The sequence below is a fragment of the Aricia agestis genome, chromosome 20 (assembly GCF_905147365.1).
Source record: "Aricia agestis chromosome 20, ilAriAges1.1, whole genome shotgun sequence".
NCBI lineage: Eukaryota > Metazoa > Arthropoda > Insecta > Lepidoptera > Lycaenidae > Aricia > Aricia agestis.
The window spans coordinates 10,401,014-10,424,084 of NC_056425.1; the positions used below are offsets into that span (position 1 = coordinate 10,401,014).

The following is a 23,071-nucleotide window of genomic DNA, read 5'->3' on the forward strand; positions in this document are numbered from 1 at the left end:
AAGTGGAACTGGGCTGGTCACGTAGCTCGAAGAACAGACGATCGCTGGAGTAAACTTACTCTGGAATGGAGACCAAGGCTAGGTAATAATCGGGGTGTAGGTCTCCATTTATTTGCGGGCCCATGTTGGATGCGAGTAGCAGGAGATCGGTCATCTTGGCGTTCATTGAGAGAGGCCTATATCCAGCATTGGACGACTATAGGCTGATATGATGAATAATTAATTATTATTATTATGAATTTATAACTAAACCAGATGACGCCTGCAACTTCATTGCACATAAATTCGTTTATAAAAAAAGACGGACTGACGAACACACTTTCGCATTTATTTTTAGTTCCGTTCTAATTAGTAGATATAGACTTATGACATGACAAAAGTACTTTTGCTACATACGTCATATTATCTGTATTTCCAAGGATCTCCAAGTCCGCAAGACTTCATTAGAAATAGAATTATTGTCAATCAGTTGACATCCGCCATGCCTTATTAATTGACCCATTGTTTGTCTGTCATAAAAACGTGTGTTTTATTAGTAGATATCATGTATAAAAGATGATCTCTAAGTCGGATAATCACTTGTATTACAAGAGATTATAGTCTAGCAAGATGTCACGAGTTGTGGTGAGTCCAAGTTTTATACTTACTTTATATCATTATCATAATTTTATCGTTCGTTCTATTTTTTTTTTCTACTTCATGTTGCCAACTTAGTTTTATATTGTAATTTTTTTCACTAGGACAGCTGTTCTTAGGGTCATTTTATGATCACTTAACTTTAAATTAAAGATAATGAGATACATCTCATATTATAATTTTTGTGACATTCCTTATTAAAGTTCAGTTATCAATAATTGTCTCTGATATGGCTGTAAGCTTTTGCCTGGGCTAGTGCATTTACTGTTCTTTTCTCTAAACTATGGCGAATAATATTCGCATGGTAATATAAATTGCCTGTGTATCTTGATAATTGATCTAGCTAAAGTAAATTATAATGTATGATGAAGTCGTAAGGTTTTATTTTATTTTAATGTAACTGATCATCAACTAATGAATTTAAAAAAATATTATAAATGGGTACTAAATCAATTCAAACAAAAATGTACCATCGAATATATTGAGTCATAGGCAGATGGTAGATTTACGATATTTGGTCGCATTAAGTCGAGCCCAGCCGGCAGCCAATATTTTAAGTTATATTTACGATTCACATTGAAGTGACAGAATCCAACCAAATAACGTAGGTCCGTAATTTGCCTATGAATCAAATTCTCTGATAGCACTTAATAAATATGGTGTAAAATATAATATCTAACAAATTATAATATGACGGCTTCGCTCGCGTTAAGAAGTATTATTATATACAAACTTTCATCCCCTATTTTAACCCCTTGGAGGTAGAATCGATCAAAATCCTTTCTTAGAGGATGCCTACGTCATATCATCTACCTGCATGCCAAATTTCAGTCCGATCGGTCCAATGGTTTGGGCTGTGCGTTGATAGATCACCATGTCAGTCAGTCAGTCAGTCACCTTTGAGTTTTATATATATATGTATTACGACTAAATAATGAAAAATACCTTTTTTGTTTGTCGTAATATTATTTTGTTTGGTGTTAATCTTTTAAATATTATTGTTTTTCATTTTCTAAATTCTTTTTGTTAACAGATCTTCCTCTGCGTCCTGGTACTGGTAGCGGCAGTGTCATCTGAGGACCCGAAGCCTCCTCAGGCCCTCGGTGACCACCCCAACCATCCGAACCACCCGGAGCACCCTAAGTTCCCCAACCACGACATCAACTCCACCCATATGCCTGACATGCCGAAAGACAAACCTAACAACGACAATTAAAACGGGTTTCGGGCGTTTTTAGAGTCATGGAATCATGAGAAGTTACATTATTTGCTATGTAAATAATGCCAATACAATGTAAGAAAATATATTAATGGAAACCACATAAGAGACCTGTAAAGAGCAGTTACGCGGTCAATCGTTCAAGCGGTCAGTTTTGCGTTCTTTGTGTTGTATTACGTTACATAGATATACTCACACAGGGGGCGTTCTGACTGCGTCAGAATTGCTCCTGTGTGACTGACCACTCGAACGCAAAACGTTTAAACGTGTGACCGCTCTCTGTCTGATAGGTTCCTAATGGTTTTAGATATTACTGAGAGTGCTATTAAGGTATAGGGAGTCTGAATAAGGCCTATTAAGCGTTTATAAAGGTGAAAAAACCTGCGTGTTTGATCTCTACTTACTCTCTTGGGTTACATGACTCTAAAAATGTTATTATTTTGTGTTTGACCCCAGATTTTCTATCTTCGATCAATGTATGTTTGAAGCAATGGCGGATTAACCCTTAATCAAATTAAACACTTGCCTAGGGCATCACGTCTGAGGGGGCACCAGAAGAAGCACAAAAAAATCCGTCCTTTGGGCGCGTTCACATCTCACTCTCACGTCACCAAAAACCACACCAAAAAAAGTTTCTAGGAAAAAACTAACGTTTTTGGGCGGTAAAGGTTTAAAGACCGATTCTAGTTGACGTACAGATAGGGGGACCCACAGGCATGGATTGGTTAGGGCATCAAGTAATCTTAATCCGTCACTGGTTTGAAGGTAGAATCGAGGGGTCGAATAGAGCATAAAAGCGCCTAGATCTTTTTTAATACGACAGCTGCTAAGAAACGATTTTAATTTTTGCGGCGTAATGAAGTAAACCTTGATGTGATGTTTAAAGTCAATTTAGGCTGTGAATAACGGAAATTATGAAGAAGCTCCATAGACAGTGATATCTAGATGGTCTTGGCCTGTCATAACCATCTAGATATAACTGTCGCGAGTCACGACTGAGACATAAACGAAACTGTTAGAGGCAGTACACCTTTATTGGCGCAGTCGGAAAAATAAATAAGAACGAGATTGGTTACTTCTTATTGTAATGTTAAATATTGTAAATCACTGTATTAATTATAATTTATCTTATTCAGAGTATTAATATTATATTGAGTGTTAAATACAGAATACGACAGTTATTAAATCGAGTGATAAATAAGAAAGAAAGAAAAAAATATTTTTAGTACACACGAGACACAATTACAACTGATTACTGGTTATTATTCATAGAAGAAATATATAAAAGCAATCTACGCTTAAGTATAAATGAAGTTCTAGGCCTAGAAACTCGGCGTTATCAATGGAAATCGATCTTTGTAATTAATTTAAGTCAAGCAATTAAAGTGGCTGCAGCATTTATTGTTTTTTTTGTTGACCATAATAATATGTGGAAAAGGCTCGAACTCCACGCAAGCAAAGTCCTACACCATAATACCTTAATATATAAAATTCTCGTGTCACAATGTGAGGCGGTAGGCCGCGTACTCCTCTGAAACGGCTTTACTGATTTTAACCAAATTTTATATGCATATTCAGTGGGTCTGAGAATCGGCTACTGGTTACTTTTTATATTGATAAGTGCATTTTTTTAATAAATAATAGTAAATTATTACAACTCGAGAATGACGGCGACCATTGTTTTAAATGCGACGGGATAGCGATGGACGTTGCCATGGTGACATACTTATTTAGTCACTTATAAAATAATACGGGCGAAATACTTTATAAGGCAAAGAAACGTTTGCCGGAGTAGCTAGTAATTTTATACAATTAGTATCTAGTTGTAAACTAAAGAATTAAGCCACGATGAAACGTGATTGATGTAATAAAAATATTAAGTTGATTTTATTATGTTACTAGCTGTTGCCCGCGACTTCGTCCGCGTCAGCAAAATGTGATAACGAAGATTATAATAAAAAATATATAAAAAAATAAAATATATCCTCCTCCTTTATTGAAAGTCAGTTAAAAGTAGCCTAAGTTACTCCTTATTACATCAGCTACCTGCCAAAAAAAGTCAAATTCACCCCAGCCGTTTCGGAGATTAGCCGGAACAAACAGACAGACATACAGAGAGACAAAAATTGTTAAAAATGCTATTTTGGTATATGTATCGTAAGTACATTTATATGCATGTAGTAAGAAACGGTTCTTTCAATATTACAAATAGACACTTTAATTTTATTTATATGTATAGATAAATTAAAGTTTACGTAAAAATATTGTGATAAGTGATAACATAGTGAATGTTATTTTAAACTAAATTTGGAGCGCGACTTCGTGCGCGTTTAAGTCTTTTCTTCGTTGCAAGAATTTTTGAAACCACTCGCCCCTGCTGTTACTCGTTTCAACCCGACTACTATAAAGCCCAATAGACCAGACAAATTAGACAAACTAAGTCGTACCTTTTTTTTTTATGAAATAAGGGGGCAAACGAGCAAACGGGTCACCTGATGGAAAGCAACTTCCGTCGCCCATGGACACTCGCAGCATCAGAAGAGCTGCAGGTGCGTTGCCGGCCTTCTAAGGGGTAATAGGGGAGGGTAGGGAAGGGAATAGGGGAGGGTACGGGAGGAAATAGGGGAGGGTAGGGAAAGGAAAAGTGTAGGGGATTGGGCCTCCGGTAAACTCACTTACTCGGCGAAACACAGCGGAAGCGCTGTTTCACGCCGGTTTTCTGTAAGGACGTGGTATCTCTCCGGTCGAGCCGGCCCATTCGTGCCGAAGCATGGCTCTCCCACGTCAAAGCGTAACCTAGGAATAATTCGCATAGAGCTGAAAATTAGTAGAGACGTTAAATACACCATTTTAAAGAAAAGAAAACATTAAAAGTCAAAATAGTTCGTAATCCTTTAGCACGTAGATGAGATGGGTTGTAGATGAGAAGCAGATATCACTCAAAACGAAGACCCACAAAAAGGGAGAGGATCTCCATAGGATTTTTTATTAAATACTTGCTAAATATACCGAAGGGGCTGGGAAGCCCATAAGCCCTAAAATTTAAGGGGGGCTCCCGTACAGTAAACGTGATTTTTTAGCCTTTTTTGCTCTAAGTATATCAATAATGGCAACAGGAAGGTACTTGAATTTTCCACAAAATCCTTAGTTATATATAATACTTAACTAAAAATTTTGTGGAAAATCAATAATATCAATCAATAAAATCAATAATAATATTTAATTAAAATAAAAATTAAGGGGGGCTCCCATACAAAAAACACAATTTTTGGTCTAATTTTGCTCTATACTGGTACGAAACCCTTCGTACGCGAGTCCGACTCGTACTTGGCCGATTATTTAATGCAAACGAAGTTGCATGCAACATCAAGTTATTCCGCGGGAGAGGGGAGCAACAATAATAAAGCATTTTAAAAGGCTATCAATTTATTTCTGCTTACTCTTTTTTCCATGCGCTGCGTTACTTATAACACCGATTGTGGTACCATGGGCGAGTGTTCCAGAGATCACATCCAGGTTGGAAAACTTCTTTTTGACAGTAGCCTCTTCGAAGAAAGTAGGAAACACTTTAGTAGTATGGCTGGGATGTCCGCCTGCTGTTAAATAACTGTATGTGACGTGGCCACATACTGCTTGGAAACACATCAGAGCCATAATGACAATTGCCTGAAAAAAGCGTAACATACACGTACCCTTCCGTGTTTTACACTTACACTTCATTTACAAAAACTGGATGATCCAGCAGACGTTGTTTTAGTATATAAGTTGTGGGAATATGCTTAAGAATCCTAAAGGAAGAACTGTTAAGAGGATACAACAGGGGCTAGAGAAATGAAAAAAAAGTACGTGTAATATCTATAGCTGTCTCCCTTACCTCAAGCCTATACCGCAGAACGCGATAGAGACAACTGCAGAAAATCCAGAAAATCAACGATTCGTTGTCCCCTGATTCCTTCTCCAAAACTTAACCGATTTAAGTACTTTTTTCATTAAAGATTAAAAAAAGGCTTGAGCTATGTTCCTATGTTTTGCTTTTTTTGTATAATCTAGCCAAATCTGTTTTCTGGACGTTTGAACACAGTGGAAAATCTGGCCATTTTTTTGGGTTTTTGAACGTTCATATCTTATTTAATAATTAAATTATGAAAAAAAAGAAAACATAGGGACATTGTATTAGTGGCCGTAGATATTCAGGAAAAAAATTATAACTCTACTAGCATTATCCAGGGAGGAAACAGGGGACAACGTTTGTATGGAAATAATGGCGGTGTGGAATCCTCTTAAAGTCTAAAATTTTCTGTTTTTGCCGAAGAAGAGCGACTACTAGGTAGCTTACAACTTCTGTAGATTTTTATTGTACAAATACGTCGTTTATATGCCAAAATATGTACAATTCAAGGCTGATTTGCAATCGAGTGTCCAAAAAATTATATGAATGAACATAGACTACCGCGCTACCTCGAACATTTCTTATTATAAATTAAAATATTTTCTTGTTTCGGCCTTTTGGCAGCAGCTTTTTATTTCTTTATTTAAATAGATTGATAGATAGATAGATAGATACTTTATTGCTTAGTTTTAAGCTCTTCGACTTATTAATAAATAATAATATGATATAATAATATACAAAAAAATATATAACTTACTAATGCGTTGTTCATGCTGACTACGAGTATAATTCAAGACACTACAATATTTTATAATCTAGTTTATTTATTGATATATTTTAGTGCAACATTTTACGATAAGTATATAAAATATAGATAACAATATGCACACGTATCACGATCATTAATAATAATTATAAAATATACAACCCATATTATACGTATAATAAAATAAATAAAGCATTTTTTAATATCTATGGACGCTTCACACCACGTCAGTCTGGCCCCGTGATAAGTACCTGAAGGACTTGTGTTACGGGTACCAGACAACGGAAATATATTTAATACTTTTATAATATATATATATTTAAGATAAAGGGGCGCGCAAAAATGGCCAAGCCAGACAGGACTATTATTTTTTCGGTTTGCTCCCGATAATAGTTCCCGCTGCGCCCCTAGAGCACGATTCCAACAGTAAAATAGACCTATACATTGCTTTGGGTATATAAAGCAAGGGCGCAGTTGTAGAAGCTCGCACAGGGCGCAAAAGACTGTTAACGGCACTGATAGCTGCGCTTAATAATTTAAAATGCGATTTAATAATTCATAATAAAATAAAAAATAATGTTTAAGAGGGGCTCCCATACAAAAAACACATTTTTTGCATACTTTCGCGGTACGAAACCCTTTGTGCGTGAGTCCGACTCGCACTTGGCCAATTATTATTTAGTTTATTGAACTATTTTATCATAAAATGCCTATGATCTGGAACTTTATAAATCCAGACTAAATACAAACGAATGTAACAAAAATGCAAAAAATACAATAAAAAGCTAAATACAGGAGGACTTCGTCGTAACAAAGAAACCGTCACCAAAAATTACTCAATATAGTTTTCATTTCGGCTGGGTAGGGGATAGGTCAACGACAAATTGATTGCAATACCACAGAATAGATAATAGTACCACAGTTTTTCATCAGTAACCGCTGATGAAAAACTCAAAGCAGATATTATGTTACTACCGCGCGCGTTGTGAAGATTCAAATACGGCCCAATTGGGCCGTCTGTTGTTTAGTCTGCATCGGCGCAGTCACGAACGTGCCGCGTCTTGTCTTACCTAAATAAATTGAAAATGACGTCGTGCGTGTTTCGAAAATGTACCAATAATGACTCGAAAGTAAACAAAACACATGGAATCTCTTACCACATCTCTTGATTGCAATAAATACCTCGATTATTTACATTTTCAATTATTTTTTCGAACAATCTGGAAAAAATCGAATTTTCGTCATAGCTCAGGCGAAGAAAGAGACAGCGATACGATTCGACGTTTAAAAATAGAACTGTCTCTTTTATGTAAATGGTTTTTCGTATATTTTGTTTCACTTATCTGTCAAATTTGTCAATGTTTGCAATTTTGAATTTAAAAAATTGTTCGGAAGAGATTTAAGCCGGAAAATAGTATGGACGTAACATATCTATATAAGTCAATGATGAAGTAGAATATCATTGAGTACAACAGTTTTCTCTCAATTAGTGATACTTTTATCAATTGCCAGCTTAGTTCTATTTAGCTAGTAGAGCCTTGCAAGTTGCAGGGCGTAGGCGTGTATCTAATTTTTTTATAATATGTAAGTATATTTTTTTATTCATTTCAAAAACTTAAAAACTAATACATTTTAAACCTCGCCAAACCAAAATTTAACGGCGGGATACGGTCATTAACCTTTTTTTGTACTATTATCTATTGTATACATTGTGCACTAAAACTATCGTGGACTGCTACGAATAATAAAAACTATATTATTTGTAGCTGGACTGAAACAATATTTTTTAAACATGACAGCTTCCATACATGGAACCTTAATTCAGAGACAAGATACTTATCAGTATCATGTCTTTGCCTTAATTACGTAAAGTTCCATAAATTCCAGATGCGAAACAGAAACAAAATACACTAAAAAGAATTTATTTACCATAGGACCATGGAACATTTTCGTTACTAAGGGCCAGGCCACAATAATGCGTTGCGCCGCCGCATCGTAAACATCTACGACGTCGCAGAATGCATCGTGGAAATTTGCGATGCGTCAGCGACATTTCCGATGAAATTTTTGCGTTGTAACAACGCATCGCATTTCTGTGCGATGTTGTTTTTGCGATACGACGCCTCAACGCAGTGTTGTGGCCTGGCCCTAAGAACATGAGTCATACCTAGTGTTGCCAGGTCCGATTTGTTTTCAGTCGGTACATGAGGTCAAGAAAATCGGGATTTAGGGTTGCAGATCGGGACAGACAAAAAACAAGGTGTTTATAAATTAGGGTTTAATTTATTGCATTCTATATTAATAGTGCAAGTTTAGTTTTATATTTTAACGTTGTTCGTGGCGGCCGAAAAGGAAGATCTTCCGACCGAGCGAGATAGCATACTCGGTCAGGCCGAAGCCCACTGACGTCATCTCAGACGTTGTATATATCTTGCCGTTCTCCGAAACTTCGATGGCGCGATGCAGGAATGTTAGGCGAATTGTGGGTACCGCCACATCACTCCCCCCCGAAGACCTGTGGTATTCTTCGATGCGCTTGTGTTGTCAGGTGTGGGCCGAAGCTACGCGTGCAATGACCAGGAGAGGGACCCCGTGCTCTGCTTGTTGACCGGTCGTTGTAGCCTATGGCTGCCCCGTTCAAGCCAGACGCGGGTTCGACCGGCGCGGACCTCCAACGCGGCTTATGGTCGAGGCGACCCGGTTATGCTTGATGTCTGCTGACGTGGTGCGGAGGGGCGGGGAGTGTTGATGATGATTGATGTCCACAAGGATGCGTGTTCTTGTCGGTCGTCACCAATTTAACGTTGTTCGTGGCGGCCGAAAAGGAAGATCTTCCGACCGAGCGAGATAGCATACTCGGTCAGGCCGAAGCCCACTGACGTCATCTCAGACGTTGTATATATCTTGCCGTTCTCCGAAACTTCGATGGCGCGATGCAGGAATGTTAGGCGAATTGTGGGTACCGCCACATCTATATCAAATATGTCTTTATTCTAAAACAAGTAGTCAGTTTTTCATTGGACTTTGCCGCCTTTAAAATGGCCTTGTTTTTTAAAGCATATTTATAAAATTCATTACAAGTCATACTGAAGTTAGTTTTTATATGAATTTCTGCTTTCACATGCTCCAGTGTCAAACGGTTTCGCCTCTCAGACCAAATTAAGTTGGCTTGGGAAAACGCCCTTTCTCTTGTCGCGTTTGACACTGGAATTGAAGCCATAAAAGAAAATAATTTTAGGAGATTTTTCAAATCTTGATTATCTTTAAAAATGTTGTGCCATTTTTGTAGCGGCGTTAAGTCTTTGTTTTGCACAGCTGCTGTGACTAATTCTTTGATTTTACATACTTACGTGTAAGTAAATGAATCATCTTGGAGAGAAAATGGTTTAAATAAGTCCAATCTGCTATCCTTGAAGTCATACTTGGTTTCAATGTAATGAAGAACATATTTGTACCACGCACAACAGTCTTTTTTTATTTTAGTCGCTTTATCAGCAGGCAACTTTTTAATCAAGTTACTGCACGTAAATCCCATAAATTAATCTTCAATTCTCTGCCTCAATTTTTTCAAGTAGTTCTCAAGTAGTTCTTACCTGGCTGGAAAAAATCTCCCTATTAAAATATACCTATAATTAATCGTAGTCCAAATTTTTTATTTACTATTTTATAATATTCTAATCTAAAGACACACAAAAGGCACAAAAGCACTTCAAAACGTGAACGAAATGGAAGAATGCAGATTGCCGAATGACCGACCGACCGACCGAATTGAGTATTGACCGATTGATTGAGTGACGTTCGCAATGCATACACACGTCTCAACTCTCTCACTCTTACGAGTATCCATTACATTACGCTCTCTCGTTCATGCAATGCGAAGTGACGTGAAGCTGATGCCATTTTGAATTTGAAATAGTGATGTGATGAGTAAAAAATTAAAAACTACGCACCTACCTACTTAAAAAAAAAATATGATTTTCTTTTTCACTTTTTGATTTATCGGGACATTTGGCGTCCCGATTAGGTATAAATCGGGACGCGTCCCCAGACCCTTGAAAATCGGGACGTCCCGCGCAAATCGGGACACCTGGCAACACTAGTCATACCTCACCGGGAAGCCAGTGCCTTTACCATGGCAACGTCTGGCCTCCCTCCCTTGACATCTCTACGTCGCCGCAAAGCGGCGTTTTTCTTAAATTCTATGAAGATAAGTGAAAAAAATTTCAATTATGAGGATATCACTAAAATCAGCGACTGATTGAGTGACGGAGCATACAAAGACGTGCCAACAACTGGCAACGTCAACGACTCTGGCTACACTGGCTACTTGGCAACGTCGCCAGTCGGTCGCCAGATGAGTTAGCTGTCACACATCTCAATAGAACTAGTTGGCGGCGTTGCTCGCCAGTCGCCACGTCGCTGTGGCGGCCCGGTGAGGTATGGCTCTAATCGTGATGGCGCGGTCCCACAAAAGAAAAACAAAATAATATATACAAAAAAATAATTTATTTACCATTTTCGTTATTAAGAAGATTAATGGTGATGCCGTGGTTTAGTATGTGAGAGAGTATACCCAGGCCGGAGAACTCATGGAGTACGGTTGGGACGATTTCGAAAATTTTTGTGATTCTGGGGCCTCCGTAAGCGGGTCTTATCACAGAGGACCTCACCGCACCAACGTTGGCGATTGGCGCACCTGCGCTGGCGGCTGCCGCAGCGCCGTTGCCGCTTGCCGCAGCAGCAGAAGCGGCTGCAACCGCACTTTCAGCTGCATTTGACAGGATGACAAGGATGAAAAGGATCTGAAATGTCAGAATCAGCTGTTAACAGATTAAAATGCTGTAAGGATAAAGGTACGATACGATCTTATAATATGAAGCGGCATATTATGTCGATAATAAAGCTGCTGGGAAAGGCCGTGTCACGTGACACGTAAGTGACGAATAGCTATGTCCACACTGTGCCTTTTTTTGTTCATCAAGGGCATGTGTTATAGCGCAGTCAACAGCGCACGTGAGGCATGCCCGCGACGCATGCATTCTGACCATATCCAAAACTTCAAAAATGACAATATTGGCGTTGCATTCCTTGGCGCAATCAATAATTGAATGGGCCAATATGAAGGTTGATGACGAAAATTGAAGATGAAAGTGCACAGTGTGGACATAGCTAATCATCGTTGATCAACTCCAAAAGATCGCATCTAAGCATATGCATTTGATAATATTAGAAAAATTCATCAACATTAAACATTCGTTAATATTAGCCAGATAGAGTAAACAAGCGAATAAACTAGATTGGTGTAAGTTGTACCTGACCAAAAAACAAAAAAGTTAAATCAAAGGCATCCATGAATTCGAAGATAATTAAAAAAAAAAAACAATTTTTCAATTGAGTTCATTTCTAGATTTTAATGTAATCTACCAACTCAAAAAAGGAGGTTATTATGTTTCATATAAAATAAAATAATGGCATTAGTGAACTTACCACGAGTTTTTGCATGTCGTCTTTGTGTTTGTTGTTGTTCTTCAGATATCTAATGATTGACTAGTTATGATCGTTTTATGCATTTTTTTGTCACTTTGTGTAACAAATGTACATGTTTGTCACGTTTTATGATATGATATGACGTTTAACTCGCAACAATCGCGCTTTTGAATCGCAACAGACACAAGATGCAAATGCAACTAACAATCCTTTGCTAAACGCGCGAATGTATCGCTACAAAATGCCAGCGTGTTTTTTTTAAATGAAAATAAGGGGGCAAACGAGCAAACGAGTCACCTCATGGAAAGCAACTTCCGTCGCCCATGGACACTCGCAGCATCAGAAGAGCTGCAGGTGCGTTGCCGGCCTTTTAGGAGGGAATAGGGTAAGTTTTCGATCAAATTCCTTTAAACGTAACTGAAAATATGATGTTGTTACTGAAATATACATTCATTGACCATACAAAAATTATCAAAAACTAGCGGTAGGTAACCCTTGACACGACACGCACTTGGTCGGTTTTTTAACGATAATTCTCCCTTTACCTGCAGCGCCCACGCCCACATTAATTTAAAGCGTTGTCGCAATATGACTTTTAAAAGACTATTTTAAAAGTCATCCAAGTATCATTTTCTATATGATACGTTCATAATATAACAGCTCTATCAATTTGTCATGTATGATTATCTATTATTAATGAATAAAATATTTTTATAACTTACACTCCAGACAACAACATAAAGTTTAGACCTTCACACTCCCATGACAATGTCATTCCAGTGCTACAAGATTATTGTTATTGGTCATCCTGTTCAGTGATACTTCCACATGACATTGTCATTCACGCAAAAAGAAGTAAAAATACACATATAAATATAATCTGTCAAAAAAGTGACGAAATTAAAAAGTGGCAACATCTTAGTGTCATCCCATTCAAATTAATCTAAGAAAAAAGGGATGACACATAGTGTCATCACTTTTTACATCATATATGTTGCCACTTTTTAATTTCTTCACTTTTTTGACAGACTGTATACTTACCCACAATCGCAAGTTTTCCCTTCGCCGCCTTGCTATTGTCCAGTTCGCGAGAAGAGTCATATTAAACGACAAAATTAATATGAGATGTTACTATCCTTGTTGGTAACTCTGTGTGTGTCTGACCGCTGCTGGTTCGTACATGAAAGTGTGTTCGTGCGATGATAGCAAGTTTTATGAGTGGTCATCACATGGTCGTGACCAATGGCTAATATAATATAATATTAATTAAATATTATCAGGCTTCAAACCGCTATATAAACAGTAAGTTGCTTCGATTGGGTTGTACACCGTCAAAATGGACAAAGGAATGGTAAGACTGTTACTTTTTTATTGAATTTATTACATACGAGCTTTTGCCCGCGGCTTCGCTCGCGTTAAGAAGTATTATTGTATACAAAATTTCATCCCCTATTTTAACTCCTTGGGGTTGGAATTTATCAAAATCCTTTCTTAGCGGATGCCTACGTCGTAACATCTACCTGCATGCCAAATTTCAGCCCGATCCGTCCAGTGGTATGGGCTGTGCGTTGATAGATCACCATGTCAGTCAGTTTTGAATTTTTTTTTATATATAGATTGCTCAGGTAGGTAACATAAAATGTTGAAGCTGGACAGTCTATTTCAATTAATAATATTATATAATAGTTCAGCGCGTCGGTGCGCAATCCTGTAGAGACTGCGGGTTCGAATCCCGTCGAAAAAATAGGTGTGTTGCTGTGTCACAGATAATTTTGTGTATAGTTTGAAAAAATATATTTTTATTATGTAGGGTATAAAAGTAATTGCAAAGCAAAGGGGTATGAAGATTTTTGTATGGAGGGCCGACCTACTGTTCGCTAAATGTGTTTTTTCGCGTTCACGAATATTTTTTTCAAAAATGGATAGCTAACATCAATACAAACAAAAAATATTCTTGGACAAAACCGCGTAAGGTGTCACATTTCGAAGATTTGAACTGCCAAAGTTGCAATATCCTAAATTGGTAAAACTTTAGCAGCTCATATCTTCGAAATATGACTCTTTACGTGGTTTTGTCTAAGATTATTTTTTGTTTGTATTGATGTTAGCTATCCATTTTTGAAAAAAATATTCGTGATAGATAGATACAGTTAAAGTGTATTCTAAAACTACTAAAAAGAGTTTAAACTACAGGGCTTTTTTATATTTTCCAATTTAGTGTCTAAACACACCACGCCGAAGTTCCGCGGCGCAAGCATACTATAGTCAGGACAATTTAAGGTGGCACCAGCGGTCATTGACCTTTCGAGTCTAGGAGCTATGTGAAAAATACTCGCACTGCATTCTGTTAACTTAAGAATAAAATTGAATTCTTGTGAAGAAACAGACTATTATAGTTTCATCAGAAAACGTCTTGATTACCTCTTCGTATGATAATTTCCCACTATTTATGAGTTAGAAGTGATATAATTCATACTGTGTTCATATCGTGTATGCAAAATACGATATCACCCTTAGAATAGAAACATCTGTCACCTCATTGTCAATCGCGGGTTTGTATAGAAAATGACAAGTTTTTGACAGGGAGTCAATGACCGCTACATAGTATAATAATACTACGTAGTATAATATATATATATATATATATATATATATATATATATATATATATATATATATATATATATATATATATATATATATATACGTAGTATAATGTCTGTGACGGGCTTAAAGGCATAATTCCTACGTCGTAAATTATTGGACTCAACGTCTGTCTGAGGGAGGACATGACAGCGCTTTAACGCTCCCTATTACTTTATACTATTACTTATACTTTAACTTAAGAATAAAATTGAATTCTTGTGAAGAAACAGACTATTATAGTTTCATCAGAAAACGTCTTGATTACCTCTTCGTATGATAATTTCCCACTATTTATGAGTTAGAAGTGATATAATTCATACTGTGTTCATATCGTGTATGCAAAATACGATATCACCCTTAGAATAGAAACATCTGTCACCTCATTGTCAATCGCGGGTTTGTATAGAAAATGACAAGTTTTTGACAGGGAGTCAATGACCGCTACATAGTATAATAATACTACGTAGTATAATATATATATATATATATATATATATATATATATATATATATATATATATATATATATATATATATATATATATACGTAGTATAATGTCTGTGACGGGCTTAAAGGCATAATTCCTACGTCGTAAATTATTGGACTCAACGTCTGTCTGAGGGAGGACATGACAGCGCTTTAACGCTCCCTATTACTTTATGTTGCTACGGTGAGTGTTACATTTACTTTAATGCAGCTCAGTTTGACCGCGGCGCTGCTGCTGTCGGCGATGTGCGCTGTGGAGGGGCAGAGCGCCGCGAGCGGGGCGGCGGCGGCGGGGGGCAGGGGCTTTGGAGGACCAGCCTCGGCGGCGGCAGCGGCAGCTGCCGGAGGCGGATATGGCGGACCCGGGTATGGCGGACCCGGATATGGCGGAGGCGGATATCGTCCTCAGTATGTTTATAATCCGGTTCCTAACACGTACCTCCTTCCCGGTGGACGGTCCTCCTCGAGCTACGTGAACGCAGCGAAGAAGATAAAAAGTGCCAGTGGAGTGGGCATCTTCGACGATCTTTTAAATCACCTTATCGATGCCAAATTACTTAACAATAACAATGGGTAACTTGATCCTTATATGGGTATTGGGTTGTAACTTGTAACCCATTGAACTAGATATACATTTTTGTTGCGGGCACGTTATCATTAATGCTAGGTTTTACATGGCGATGAAATACATCAAATTCTTTTAAGTTAAATTATATATATTTTTATTTTGTATTTTATTTATGAATATTCCTTTATTATTTATACATATTATAAATGCGAGGGCAAGGGTCTTCGTCTGTAATATATTATGCTATACAATATACATACCTATGCTGTACTCGGCGAAACATTGCGGTAGTGGTCATCGACTCCCTATCAAAAAAGCCGCGATTGACAACATATTCTGACACTTCACTGTCAATTAATAGTGCTCCAAGGCTTTAAATGAATATGTCAATGAGCGCTTCTGGTAAAGGAGAATTGTCAAAAATGACGTTTTTGTATGATAGCAGCGGTTCCTTTTCTCGCCACGTTCATAAAAAGGCGGTGTTCGTCGGCGTAATTTTTAGCGCATTCACTGCAAAACCTAGTTATTGCGCATGTCCAAATCATGTCATGCCATGGCAACGACAACTGTTTACGACTTGACATTTAACCCAATTGCAATTTGTTGGTGGCGTTGCAATGATCAAACCTAGTGGGAGAGCCATGCTTCGGCATGAATGGGCCGGCTCGACCGGAGAAATACCACGCTCTCACAGAAAACCTGCGTGAAACAGCGCTTGCGCTGTGTTTCACCGAGTGAGTGAGTTTACCGGAGGCCCAATCCCCTACCCTATTCCCTTCCCTACCTTCCCCTATTCCCTTCCCTTCCCATCCTTACCCTCCCGTGTTACCCTATTCCCTCTAAAAACTAGGCCGGCAACGCACCTGCATCTCTTCTGATGCTACGAGTGTCCATGGGTGACGGAAGTTGTTTTCCATCAGGTGACCCGTTTGCTCGTTTGCCCTCTTATTTCATAAAAAAAAACAATTGAATTTTTAAATTTTCCCAAGTGATCCATATCCATATTTTCCAAAATAAAATAATCAAACACTATCATAGTGTTACATAAACTATTTGTGCGGCTGTTAGACAATTTAGGCTTATGTATTTATGTTTAGCTTTTATTATTTTAATCATGTATAAACAATTAAGACGTTGTTTACGACTTGACCAGCAACTTGTTATTGCGTTGCCATGACATCTTTTGGACATGCGCAATAAAAGGTTTGTCCAAAAATACGCCGACGAACACGGCCAAAGCCTTGTCGAGCTGTATATAGAAAATGACAAGTTTTTGACAGGGAGTCAATGACCACTACCGCCATGTTTCGCCGAGTAACGTATAGTAAACGTGTACGTTTTTAGAAAATTTATTAATTTTCCTTATAACATAAAGAATTATCAAAAAATCAACCAGCGTAGCAGTAATTTAGGTGTGTAGAAGGAACTGCGAGACACGTAATAATATCTTATTAATGGATGTGTGGCGGTACCCATAATTCCTGCATCGCGCTATCGAAGTTTTCTGAGCGCGTCGGTATATATACGATACGACAGCTGAAATGTATCACGTGGGCTCCGGCTTGACCGGGGCTGACCGGGCATACCACCTCGCTCAGTCGGAAGATCTTCCTTTGTGGCGGCCACGCATATTATCCCACAAGATGTCTAAAATAATTTCAATACAAAACAAAAACCGATAATAATCTCACACTTTATTTGAAAACATTGATTCTATTTTCAATAGAAAGGTAAGTAAGTACTTGTACATATTAAGAAATGGTCAGAAAAAATCAATTGCCTTCGTATTGTTTTTGCTGATATTTCGGAATTGCCATTATGGAGAAATAATCGCGCAATAATTGCTGGCGCATTGTTTTCGCGAGATACGTGATACGGCCACGGTTTTGGTCGGCTATTTCCGTATCATGCCCTGCCCCGGGGCAGTTTTGATGCCGAAAACGCTATTATATTTGGGTGACATTGAAAAGATAGCTGACAGTAACAATAATAAGCTTACGGCTTACCAAAAGTTTCCTCATCTTGACTATAAAATGTTATAATATTAAACCACTTGTGTTAGTTAGGTTGCATCATAATAAATATATAGCATGACTGGTGCGACATGTTCAATAATCGAGGACGTGATGTTTTTGCCATTATAATTTATATTAGTTGAAAAAATATATATAAAAAATAATATCAATTGATCACTGACGCATAGAAATTTAGTTACTATTTCGATAAATGGGCTATCTAACACTGAAAGAATTTTTGAAATCGAACCAGTAGTTCCTGAGATTAGCGCGTTCAAATAAGCCATTTCAAATAATTTCTCCCGTTTTTTCCACACTTTTCTCTATTTCTTCGCTCCTGACTAACATAGTCTCAGCTTGATAAAATATAGCCTATAGCCTTCCTCGATAAATGGGCTATCTAACACTGAAAGAATTTTTCAAATCGGACCAGTAGTTCCTTAGATTAGCGCGTTCAAAGAAACAAACAAACAAACTCTTCCCAATTATAATATTAAGTAATGTCGTTATGTCTATTGTGGTAATAGATTATAAAATAAAAATGATTAAAACGCCAAAGTAATAGATTGGCGTTTTAATCATTTTTATTTCACCACTTTTCACTTTTCAGCAACAGCTGCAGTAGTACCACAGTAGGGTTAGATTTTTTTTTGAAATAATTAAAGTCAGAAATTTTTTTGCACCAATGTTTAGAGGAGGTCACAAATAGCTTAAATTCGAAAACTCGACCAGCCACGACGTGTGCGTTAGCCGCTATATTGGTTTGAAGGTCCAATCTTTTTTTAGCTATATCTTCTTTATTTTTTCAAGAAAATGATAAGGATCAAATTCGTCGAAAATTTGATTTTCTATAACTTTAGTCCTTATAATTTTTATTGTATAATCGATATTTAATGAAATAACTGCAAAAAACAAGTCAAAGTATAATTTCGACCTGTTCGACCTGTATCGCGATTATTGTCAAATACAGAAAAAAAAACAGAAATAAACTTGTAGCTCTTTTCATTAACCACAATTAAAATTAAGAATTCGCTGTCTGTCCGTCTGTCTGTCTCCAGGCTTCAAGAACGGTGATAGGTAGAGACTTGAAATTTTCAGATATTATGTAAAACTGTTTCCCTCTATAATAACAAATACTAAAAAACATATTATATTTATTATATGATGGGGCTCCCATATAACAAACAGGATTTTAGTCGCCTTTTTGCTTTTTATCAAAAATAGCAGCACTAAGACACTTAAAATATGCATAAAATATTTAATTGTATTTGTACTTTAATAATGAATAATAAAATTAAAATAAAATAAAAATTTAGGGGGGGCTCCCATACAAAAAGCACAAATTTTTGTCTATCTTTGCCTTATAATGGTACGGAACCCTCATGAGCGAGTCCGACTCGCACATGGTCATTTTTAGGGTTCCGTACCTCAAAAGGAAAAAACGGAACCCTTATAGGATCACTTTGTTGTCCGTCTGTCCGTCCGTCCGTCTGTCAAGACCCTTTTTCTCAGGAACGCGTGGAGGTATGAAGCTGAAATTTATATCAATTACTCAGGTCTACTGTTCCTTGAAGCTGTGAAAAAATCAAACTTCTAAGCCAACGCAATCAAAAGATACAGCCGTTTATGCCGCAAATTTTCGACACTTGCAAGGGAATCAAAACCTACAGGGTGCTTCCCGTGAACTCAGAATCTTGAAATTTGGTACGAAGCAACGTCTTATAGCATAGATAAAGGAAAAATTATGAAAACCATAAATTTTTAGTTACATCACATAATATATATTTTTTTAATAATTTTAAACTTACTACCCATTTCCTCATAAACGCGTAGAGGTATTAAATTGAAATTCATACCAAATACTCAGGTCTATAATACCTTTAAGCTGTAACAAAATCAAACTTCTATGTCAACGCAATCAAAAGAAACAGCAATTTAAGCTGCATATTTTGAAACTCGCAAGTACTCGCAAGGGAATCAAAACCTAAAGGGTACTTCCAGTCGACCTAGAATCTTGAAATTTGGCATGAAGCAACGTTTTATAGCACACATAAAGGAAAAATTCCGAAAACCTTAAATTTTTAGTTACATTACAAAATATATATTTTTTAATAAACATAAACTTATTACTTTTTTCCTCATGAACGCGTAGAGCTATCAAGTTGAAATTCATATCAAATACTTAGATCTAATTGCCTTTAACCTGTGAAAAAAAAAAATTCTAAGTCAACGCAAAAACGCAAAACGCAAAAGTACAACCATTGATACCGCATATTTTGAAACTCGCAACTACACGCAAGGGAATTAAAACCTAAAGACCACTTCCCGTTGACATAGAATCTCGAAATTTGGTAAGAAGCAATAGCATTTGTAAACCTTGCAGGTTTGTACGGAACCCTCGGTGCGCGAGTCCGACTCGCACTTGGCCGGTTTTTTAATAATTATTCAGGTGTAGGTTGTGCCGTAATTGTTAAAAGGTCTAATTCATGATCAGAAATATTCAGTTTTATCCAATCGCTTGGGTCCCGGTACATTTATCATAGGTGTAGGAGCTTAAATATTGATTTCTAAAAAAAATCATATGGATCAAATTTGTAGGAAATTTAATGATCTATCACCTACAACTTTGTTTCTACAATTATTTTCGCTAAATTCGATAATAATTGACATACAAGCGAAATTATACTTTGACTTGTTTTTTGCATTTATCTCCGTAATTATTGATTTTACAATGAAAATTGTAAGAACTTAAAATGTAGAAAATTAAATTAACAACAAATTTAGTTCTTATCATTTTCGTAAAAAAATATAAAATAAAGGAGATACAGCTAAAAAAAGATTGGACCTTCAAACCAATATGGCGGCTAACGCACACGTCGTGGCTGGTCGAGTTTTCGAATTTAAGCTATTTGTGACCTCCTCTAAACACTGGTGCAAAAAAAATTTTGACTATAATTAATTTCAGATTCCCGTACAAGGCTGAAATAACCCTACTGGGCTATAGGTAATAATACTAATAATAATAATAGCCTGACAAATAATCTTTTAACATTAAATACCTCTAAAACTAAATATATCTGCTTTAGTATACATAACCCAATGGTCGCTGCCCAAAACAATCTGACTCTGATTTTAATATAAAAATCCACAATGGGGATTGTCTATTTTTTTTTAATTTTGCTCATTACAAAAACATTTCGAGGAATAAGGTCAGTGATCGTTTTTCTGTATATAAACGAAAAAAATACCCATTAGTTACTTATATTTTTGAACAAATACGTTTAACCTTTGTTTGACCTTCAATGGCGTTAAATTAGCAATAAATTCGACCAACATTACGTTTCGAACTTTTGGTAAGCTTCTCGTATCAGCTTTCACATAATGAGAACTTGCATTTGACGAAACAGCCATTATAAATAAGATTGAAAGGAAATTTAAAACATATGCAGAGGTCAATTGGCGGCCGATGATGACGTCAGAGCGTAACTTTAAAAATTTATTGAGAAAAAACTAGCCAATGAATTTCAAAATTATTTAATTTATATTCTTAAAATACCCTATTTTAACGAAAAAAAATATAAAAAGTAAATATGATTTTTTTTTTGGACAATGCCCATTGCAGATTAGACATGATATCCTCCTCTTGTAACTGTCCTACTATTGAAAAAATAGACAAAATAAAATATTTAGGCGTCATAATCGATCAAAGATTATCTTGGCATACGCATCTTCAACAGGTTTCTAGTAGAGTTAGAAAATTAAATTGGATATTTAAATGCCTAAGAAATGTAACACCTGTAATAAATAATTCAAATGGTAGTGTTTCACCGCGGAATATTTTAAACGAAATCTATACAGCTTTAGCAGAATCAATTCTGGTATATTGCATTCTGTAAAACTCTGGAATGAACTGTCACCAGCAGTATTTCCGGACCGATACGACCTGCAAACCTTCAAGAAAAGAGCGTATTCCCTCTTAAAAGGCCGGCAACGCACCTGCAGCTCTTCTGATGTTGCGAGTGTTCATGGGCGACGGTAGTTGCTTACCATCAGGTGACCCGTTTGCTCGTTTGCCCCCTTATTTAATAAAAAAAAAAACCTGTATGGGGAGGTGCAAGTAAAACAAAACTACTAGAATTAGAAAGAGCACAGCGCTGCTTATTAAAAATTATATATTTCAAAAACAAAAGAACTCCAACAAAGGAACTGTATGAAACAAGTAAAGTTCTATCTGTAAGAAAATTATATGTTTTACTTACAATCCTCAAAAAACACAAGACCGTTAATAGCAGCCAAAAAATTATACTTGGGCGTAGAAGCAGGACAAAAATTGAACTTCCTAAAGTAACAACTGAATTTGCGTTAAAACAGTATATTAATAAGTCGGTTATAATTTACAACAAAGTTAACAATGTTTTAAATATTATTGACAAAGATAACAGAGAGGTTAAGAGAATGGTTAGAGACTACCTAAGCTATTTAAGTTACGAAGATACTGAAAAATTGACTGAAACATTTAATTGTAGTACTAATCACTTTTGCACACATAAAAACACACACGTCAATACACAAATACACTTACACACATAAACGATTAAGTATTATTGAGTAGAGTTTTTAGGATAAATATTATTTTATTGTTTGTTTTGTTTTCATAGTAAGTAATACTTTTCGCATGAGTTTATAGATAATTTCCATTTAGTTGTAACGTTATTTGTAACTTTATAATGTGTAATATAGGTAATAACCTATTTCTATGCATATGGAAGAGCGTGGTTGCCTGATACAGGCTAATGCCTACTAGGTGACTTCAATCTTGCGTCTTACCAATGTAACTGACATTTATGAAATAAATATTATTATTATTATTATTAACTTTATGCATCACGCGCGGGCGACGCGTCGTGTGATCGTGTCCATTAATTGTAGTGTTTCTTAGGATAACTTTCGGAAGCTATTTCTCAACATTTTAGTGCTGAGTGATTGTAAAAGAAAAAATACATTTATTTTTATTTTTAACACGGATCAATATATTAAAATTTGGCAGGAAGGTTTAATTGCACCCTGTATATTTCACAAGATATTTAAAGCTCATAATATAAAAATATATCGTCTTCCATACCTGGTGCTATATTTTTTTATAGTAAGACAATATTTTATAGTATCTTCTCCATGTGTTCTAGTAGCACACTGATTATTCTATCCATACTAAAATTATAAATGCTAATTGTGTCTGTATGTCTGTTACCTCTTCACGCTCAAAGCGCTGAACCGATTTTGCTGAAAATTGGTATGGAGATACGTCGAGTCCCGGGAAGGAACGCAGGATTCTTTTTATCCCGGAAAAATGTACGTATC

General features: G+C 36.5%; 1 protein-coding gene and 3 long non-coding RNA genes across 4 annotated transcripts; 2 read left to right on the top strand and 2 right to left on the bottom strand.

The window, feature by feature from the left end:
* The first annotated feature begins 561 nt into the window (after nucleotides 1–561).
* On the top strand, nucleotides 562–3,254 carry LOC121737286. The gene is made up of 2 exons (XR_006037116.1): nucleotides 562–624; nucleotides 1,670–3,254. It is a non-coding gene; the product is annotated as an uncharacterized LOC121737286 (long non-coding RNA).
* A 2,020-nt stretch (nucleotides 3,255–5,274) lies between these two features.
* LOC121737288 lies at nucleotides 5,275–6,563 on the bottom strand. Its single transcript, XR_006037118.1, has 2 exons — nucleotides 6,502–6,563; nucleotides 5,275–5,521 (listed from the first exon to the last, which is right to left on the bottom strand). It is a non-coding gene; the product is annotated as an uncharacterized LOC121737288 (long non-coding RNA).
* Nucleotides 6,564–10,997: 4,434 nt separating this feature from the next.
* On the bottom strand, nucleotides 10,998–13,343 carry LOC121737287. The gene is made up of 2 exons (XR_006037117.1): nucleotides 13,039–13,343; nucleotides 10,998–11,312 (listed from the first exon to the last, which is right to left on the bottom strand). It is a non-coding gene; the product is annotated as an uncharacterized LOC121737287 (long non-coding RNA).
* Nucleotides 13,319–15,858, top strand: LOC121737285 (glycine-rich protein DOT1-like). Its single transcript, XM_042128921.1, has 2 exons — nucleotides 13,319–13,348; nucleotides 15,342–15,858. Exons 1-2 carry the CDS (start codon nucleotides 13,334–13,336, stop codon nucleotides 15,705–15,707), a joined length of 381 nt encoding a protein of 126 aa, XP_041984855.1. The 5' UTR covers nucleotides 13,319–13,333; the 3' UTR covers nucleotides 15,708–15,858.
* Nucleotides 15,859–23,071: the final 7,213 nt, after the last annotated feature.